General features: G+C 36.4%; 1 protein-coding gene across 1 annotated transcript; it reads left to right on the forward strand.

The window, feature by feature from the left end:
• Positions 1 to 6,780: 6,780 nt before the first annotated feature.
• On the forward strand, positions 6,781 to 7,529 carry LOC127094090 (uncharacterized). Its single transcript, XM_051032959.1, has 3 exons — positions 6,781 to 6,917; positions 6,995 to 7,378; positions 7,506 to 7,529. The coding sequence occupies exons 1-3, from the start codon at positions 6,870 to 6,872 to the stop codon at positions 7,527 to 7,529; spliced, it is 456 nt and encodes a 151-aa protein (XP_050888916.1). The 5' UTR covers positions 6,781 to 6,869.
• The last annotated feature ends 223 nt before the right edge of the window (positions 7,530 to 7,752 follow it).

Here is a 7,752-nt window from a genome sequence, read left to right on the forward strand (position 1 = left end):
TGCTGAAGTCAACGTTGGGCTTAGCATGGGCATGTGTATTGGTCCACTGTTTGCACCTTGTTTTGTTGAGTATGCCCCCTTATTTGAACTATTTTTGCATTTTGCTTTGCTATTTTATTTTATTATTTTGTTACACATTTTTTAGTGGTTAATTCATGTTAATACAAATTATGGAATTAACATGTTAATTAATTAGGTTTTATTTGGAAATTAACATGATTAATAGTGTTAATTAGAATTAATGAATTGTTTAGTTCTTGATTGTTTGAAAAAAAAATTAGAAAAAATATGTGATTAACCATAGTTTCTTGATTAGGTTTAGATGTTAATTCATATGATAATTGATTAATTGTATGGTTTAATTTTATGTTTTAATTTTCATGATTAGATTTTAATTCTTTTATTTTAGAATTAATCTTGTTCATAATCTTTTTAGGTTTAATTGCTTTGTTAATCTCAATGTTCTTGTTAAACTTTGATGTGTTTCTCCTATTAATTGGATTTCATCCAATGATATGTTTCCTTAGATTTAGGTGTTTAGAATCAATTTTATATGATTAATCCCCAGGGTTTGCAGTCTTTATCTCTTTGTGCATGAATTTTCAACCGATTTACCCTCGATTGATTTAGTTGAACAAAGTTCGCTTTGATCAATTAAATCATTTGACTGTGCTTATTTCCCCTGTCTATTCAAGTGATCAAAAGTCTCTTGATCACTTGATAGGACTATTTCCCTGTACTGAATACATTAGATATCAAGATAACAACAAGTTCAAGACTTCACATACAAGTCAATACAAGTCAGACATTGCAGACATATTGGATTACTATTCAAGCACTACAAAGGTTCAACTTCAACAATTCTCAATTATGATGCAAATTGCACGCCAGGAGCCTTAAGTAGTAGAGAAGGGATGAGACAAATCACTCATATCCTTATTTTGAATATCTTTGGGTACGGGACGAATGACCCAGTTGCTCATACTATTCACCTCTATTCATAGATTTTAGTGCAATTTAAATCGAATAATTGACAAGTCTTTCTACACATATGTGGCATGCAGACTGGAAATCAAGCTCTCAACCCTCTAGGGTTTCTTTTCCTCTTTCTTTTCTTTGTTCAATATAGACTAAAGCCACTTTTGTAAATAAACTCAAAAACACTTAAAAATACGATTAGAATTATGTGTCACGAGCCTTAAGCAATGAAGAAGGGATGAGAGGGAGCATTCATATCCTCATTCTGAATATCTTTGGGTACAGAACAAATGGCCCAGTTGCTCAGATTATTCACCTTCATTCATAGACTTTAGTGCAATTCAAATTAATACATTCTTTTTAGAATAAAAGCAAACTAAACTCATCAAATTCATTTTTTCCTTTGGGCATCTCTCCTTTTCAAAACCTTTTCAGAAAGGACATGTTATGTCCGTTCTACCATGAACAAAGCTTAAGCCTCCATCCGCGAGCATACAAGTAATGTTTAACTATTAGAGTGTGATCCAAGCACATCCATTCTATCGCAAAATAACAAACGCTTAAGTCTCCCATGCTCGAGCATACAAGTAAGTCAACTGCTAGAATACGAATGTTAACAATGTTCATTAAAAATAACCAATACATTTGTATTTTTTACCACGAACTATGGAGCTCTGACTTCCTTGTTGCACGATGAGGATGCGTAGGCACAAGGGATCTAATCTTTGGCGAGCATATTAAATATTATTTTCTTTTTCACACTAATTATTAAAACCTTTTTCTCCTCTCGTGAGTAATATTTAGATAGTAACACCCATCCGAGAAAATAACAAGCAAGACAGTTCCCGTTGAGTACACCGGATGTGAGAGATGCTAATACCTCCCCCCTACATAACCGACTTCCTTACCCTTTTTCTCTTCTCCCAGGTTTTATCTATGTTTTCCCTTTCCTTCAGGAATAAATAAAGTTTGAGCGTGCGACGCGCTCAGGTATATTTCGTGTAGCTTCAAGTTACCAAGTGTTGATATTATAAAGAGATTTCATCTTATCATCCATGGCATTCAGTCTTGTTTTGAATCCTCACAACTTCCTTGTAATATCTAGGTTCTTCATCAAGGATCTCACTTGCAGAGATTAAGGCGAATGTTATGAGATGAACATAAACAAGTATCTAAGGTGACTTGATGACTCTTCTCGACTCGTCTCTTGCCAGCAGGTAGTCATCATTAGTCTCCTTATCTTCGACATCAACTTTTTCTTCTTCTTCGACTTTATCTGGGTTATGCAATTCAGCATCAACATGTTCCACCTTAACATGAATTTCTTCATGTTTCATCTCTTCTTCAGAGATCTTGGTACTTCGACCAACGTCATCAGTTTTATTGAACGCCATTTATGCTTCATTGGAAACTACATCTCGACTTGTGATACACCTCCTGTGACCTGTCTCTAGGAACCACAATCTATAAGCTTTGACTCTTCAGGGTATCTAAAGAACATACATCTTAAATCTCTAGGTTTGACCTTGTCTTGCCTAATGTGAACATAGGCTAAATAGCCAAATACTCTAAGTCTGTCGAGATTAGATGGATGTTTTGACCTGACTTCTTCAGGTGCTTTCATCCCTAAAGTTGTCATGTGACACCTATTTATCAGGTAAGTTGCAGTCATGACTGCCTCAACCCAAAACACCTTCTTCACTTTCGTATTAATTAGCATGCACCTCACTCCTCCCAAAATGGTTCGATCAAAACTTTCATCCAAACCATTTTGTTGAGGATTCAATGCAGTAGTTATGTGCCTTAAAATACCAAATGTAACACAATAATTATTGAAAGCCTCATTGAAAAATTCAACACCATTGTCGGTCCTTAACCTCTTGACATTCCTGTCAGTTTGGTTTTCGACCAGGGTCTTCCTCCAACTCTTAAAATTGTCAAAAGTTTCATCTTTAGCTTTCTGAATGAATACCCATACATTTCTAGAATAATCATCAACTATGCATAGGAAATACTTTGCACCTGGGTGTGAAGGATTCCTCGCAGACCCTCAAAGGTCAGCATGAATGTAATCAAGGGATCCATGTGTTCTTTATTTACCTTTGTTAAACTTCATTCTACAGGATTTACCAAATACACAGGTTCACAAAACTCTAGTTTTTCGACCTTGTCACCATACAACATATTTTGTTTTGACAATTTGACCATGCCTTTTTAACTGACATGGCCAAGTCTCTTGTGCCATAGCTCAGTCTTCAACACAAGTTTTATGCATGCCACATATGCTGAATCACTTACAACCTCAACCTCAAGGGTATACAAGCCTTATTTCTTCACGCCTCTCAAGACTTCCTTTGACCCCTTCATTACCCTTAGGATACTTTGATCTCCTTTGAAAACATATCCTTTCTTTTCGAATTCACCAAGAGAAATCAAATTTATCTTAAGATCAGGTACATAACTGACATCAGTCAATAACCTTATTGACTCATCACGGAGCTTGAATCTCACATATCCAATACCTGCAATTTTGCATGCTTTGTTGTTTCCCAGTAACACTGATCCACCATCTTTATCATATAACTCCTCAAACACATCCTTGTTTGGATTCATGTGCCAAGTACAACTTGAATCCATAATCTACTCCTTGTTAGATTTGCTGCTTGAAACCACCATGAAATCAGATGATTCATAACCATCTTGCACAATGGTTGCATTACCATTATCCTTTCCACCATGATTATTCAGCCGATTAGGGCATACTTTTCGTGTATGACTCTCCTTCTTACAATAATAACACTTAATAGCAAGAGCATTACCACCATAAGAATTATGTAGAACTTTACCCTTCTTCTTCTCAAACCTATCATCTTTCTTCAAGAATTTCCCCTTAACAGACAAACCTTCACCAACTTTCGACGGTTTTTTCTCCTTTTATTTGTTCAAGTCCTTGGAGTACAAGCCAGATTGAACATCTTCAAAGATCAACAAATCTCTTCCATACAAGAGAGTTTCTTTGAAGTGAGCATGAGACTTAGGTAAAGAACATACAACAACAACGGTTGATCTTCATCGTCAATCTTGACCTCAATATTTTCAAGATCAAGAATCAACCTGTTGAACATATTGAGATGTTCAGTCAAGGCTATGTCTTCACTTATCTTGAACGAATACAAAGCTTGCTTCAGGTAGAGGCGATTGACCAACAATTTGGTCATGTACAAACCTTCAAGTTTTTTCCATACACCAGTTGCAGTTTTCTCCTTTGAAACATGCCATAGAACCTTATCACTGAGGCTCAATACAATTGTGTTATGGGATTTTTCGACCATCGTTGTCTTATCCTTCTCCAATATGGTAACATCCATCTTGTCTGCTCCTTTCAACGCTTCTAACAAACCCTATTGAATAAGAAGAGCTTGCATCTTCAAGCGCCACAAATCGAAATCATTCACATCGGTGAATTTCTCAATCTCATACTTTGCTGACGATATCTTCTCCTCCACGCTCACCACACCAGTTTGTTATGAATTGATGTTGTCAAGAACAATCCAAAATATGATATAAAGATTGAGTTTCTTGAATAAATAGAAGAAACCCTTTTAGGTTTTACGAGAGAGAGAGAGAGAGAGAGAGAGAGAGAGAGAGAGAGAGAGAGAAGAAGAAGATGAACAAGGATTGGTTAAAACTGATTTACTATTCACTTACTCAATAAGAGTTCAATGATTATAAGTGAATAACAACAATTAACCCAAACAAACTAGTTCATTTATAGACTACTGAGCTAACTTAAACAATTGGACTTAAACAAATGCCCAATTCGACATACCAACTTAGAATACAAGTTAACATATTTCAACAACATGCTTGAACAGGCTCTGACTACAACATACACAACTCCTTTCGAAATATCAAGCTATCCCTAACGAGATTAGAGTTCAATCCAAAAATTCTCACACATTTCTTCATGTCCAACAGTCTTTTGAATTTATTGTGTCGATATTTACAACGAACAATTTACTGTCTAATTGATATATTTTTATATCATATTAAAGTTTAATTTAACTTATCTTTACAAACCAATTTATAAAGTGGATAAAGATGTCGCTCAATATAAATTTTTTTAAAGACTTTATGTCGCTCTAACCAATAAGATTATGTTTTCGATACAATTAAACACATCCTTCTAGATTAGTTATTAAAATATTAGTAGTTAAAATTTGAATATCGAAGAAAAAAACCATTACCAATAACGTAGATTTGAATTTTATGTTAATTTTGTGGTAATGTGGAAAAAAGAAGTTGGGGCTAGAAATTGAAAGGCTGCAATTGCGTTTCATTTATTACAAGAGATAAAAAATGATGGTGGCGGTGCCCTTAGAAACGGGAGGAAGAAAAAAAAATCAAAGGATAGGTATATAAATCAAAACTTATTGTTGGTGATTTTAGTATCACCCATGATTTTAGTAGTAATGAGATCTACTATAGGCCGATGCAATTATGCGTTAAAGCTTGGAAACGAGTTAGGAGTAGTGCGGAGTGTACGCTCGTAGAGCCAACGTGTAATTGACTGCAAGTAATTGAAAACGGGGTTCCAGGGGGCGTAGCCCCTGGCGGGGTGCGGGGCAGCGCCCCGCTAGGGTTCCAAGGGGCGAAGCCCCTGGCGGGGTGCGGGGCAGCGCCCTGCCGGGGTCCAAGGGGCAGAGTGCGGGGCAGCGCCCCGAAGAAAATTTTCTTTTGAACGTTTGAACCTTCCCAGCCGTTATTACCGTTTTTCTTGAAAAGGTATGACTTTTCGTTTTCAGTTTTCATTCTCCTATAAAAGGGGGAAATCTGGCCTCGGTTTAGGGTTACACACAAAAAACCATTCTACGTTCCAGAATCTTTCTTTTGCCAGAAACATTCTTTCTTCAAGAATTATCCCCACAAAGATTTCGTGAACCCAGGCATAAATAGGGTCGAAATACTTTGTTCGGAAAGTGAACGAACACGATTCTTCGAAGATTATCCAGGATTATCAATTAATTATCTAACAAACGAACAAAGTATTCATCTGATAATCATGGCTGGAGGAAACACCGTCAAGGAGATGACCAGAAATTTCGGAAAATTGGACAAGTTTCAAGGACAAGATTTCAGGCGTTGGCAGAAGAAGATGCATTTCATGTTGACAACGTTGAAGGTGGTGCATGTCCTATCTACACCGATTCCAGAAATTCGGGAAGATGACACAGTTGAAAATCTGAGACGCAGATCAAAGTGGGAGAACGACGACTACATATGCAGAGGGCACATTCTTAACGGTATGTCTGATCCCTTATTTGATATTTACCAAAACATAGAATCTGCAAAGGAATTGTGGGATTGTCTCGAATCCAAGTACATGGCAGAGGACTCATCCAGTAAAAAGTTTCTGGTGACTGATTTCAACAACTACAAAATGGTTGAATCAAGGTCTGTCATGGAACAATTCAATGAACTCCTCCGAATCCTTGGACAGTTCACACTACACGGATTAAATATGGATGAAACAATATCTGTCTCAAGCATCATAGACAAGTTGCCTCCTTCGTGGAAAGATTTCAAACACAATCTGAAACATGGAAAAGACGAACTGTCTTTGATCCAACTTGGAAGTCACTTGCGCATAGAAGAATCTCTAAGAGCGCAGGAGGATAACAAAGGAAAAGGCAAAGAAATTGTTGGACCCTCGGTTAATATGATCGAAGAGGGTGGTAGGAACGGTAACAACAAAAACAAAGGAAAGAAGCGTGCTGACAATAAGGGCAGTTTCGCTGCTAACAAGAAACCGAAATTAGAATGCTGGAAGTGTGGTAAAACAGGCCACTTCAAGAGGGATTGTCGCTTCGTTAAAAAGCACGATAACGCGAATGCAAGTGGTTCAGGAAAGGGGTCTAAGGACCAATCCGAAAACCAAGGTCAGAAATCAATTCGTGATTTGAATAGTTTAATTAAACATTCTGTTTCACTAAATTCTGAAGCATTTTATGTGCAGGATGATGCTACCGCATGGTGGATTGATTCTGGCGCCACTACACATGTTTGCAAGGATCGTTTCTGGTTCAAGACTTTTGTTCCAGTGGAAGATGGTTCTGTCCTCTACATGGGAGATGATCACTTCGCTCCCGTTGAAGGCAAAGGAAACGTGGTGTTAGAATTCAGTTCCGGAAAAACTATTACTTTGTTTAATGTTTTGTATGTTCCTAAATTACGAAAGAATTTAATTTCTGGCCCTGTATTAAATAAACTTGGATACAAGCAAGTGTGTGAATCAGATAAATATGTATTATCAAAGTCTGGTGTGTTTGTAGGATTTGGATATTATAATAATGGTATGTTTATGATGAATTTGAATGGAGTTCCTAATGATTCTGGTTCTGTATTTATGTCCTCTTCGAATATTATCAATTCTTCGTTATGGCATGCTCGTCTAGGACATGTACATTATAAAAGAATGCATGAAATGTCTAAAGATAAATTAATTCCTAATCTTGATAAAAATGTAGAAAAGTGTAAAACTTGCATGTTAACTAAGATAACTAGGCAACCATTTAAAAGTATAACAAGGAAATCTGTCATTCTTGAGTTGATACATAGTGATTTATGTGATTTACATGCTACTCCATCATTAGGGCATAAAAAATATTTTGTCACTTTCATAGATGACACATCTAGATTCTGTTATGTCTATTTGTTGCACGCTAAGGACGAAGCCTTAGATAAATTCAAAATTTATAAAACTGAAGTTGAAGT

The sequence above is a fragment of the Lathyrus oleraceus genome, chromosome 6, assembly GCF_024323335.1.
Source record: "Lathyrus oleraceus cultivar Zhongwan6 chromosome 6, CAAS_Psat_ZW6_1.0, whole genome shotgun sequence".
Taxonomy (NCBI): Eukaryota; Viridiplantae; Streptophyta; class Magnoliopsida; order Fabales; family Fabaceae; genus Lathyrus; species Lathyrus oleraceus.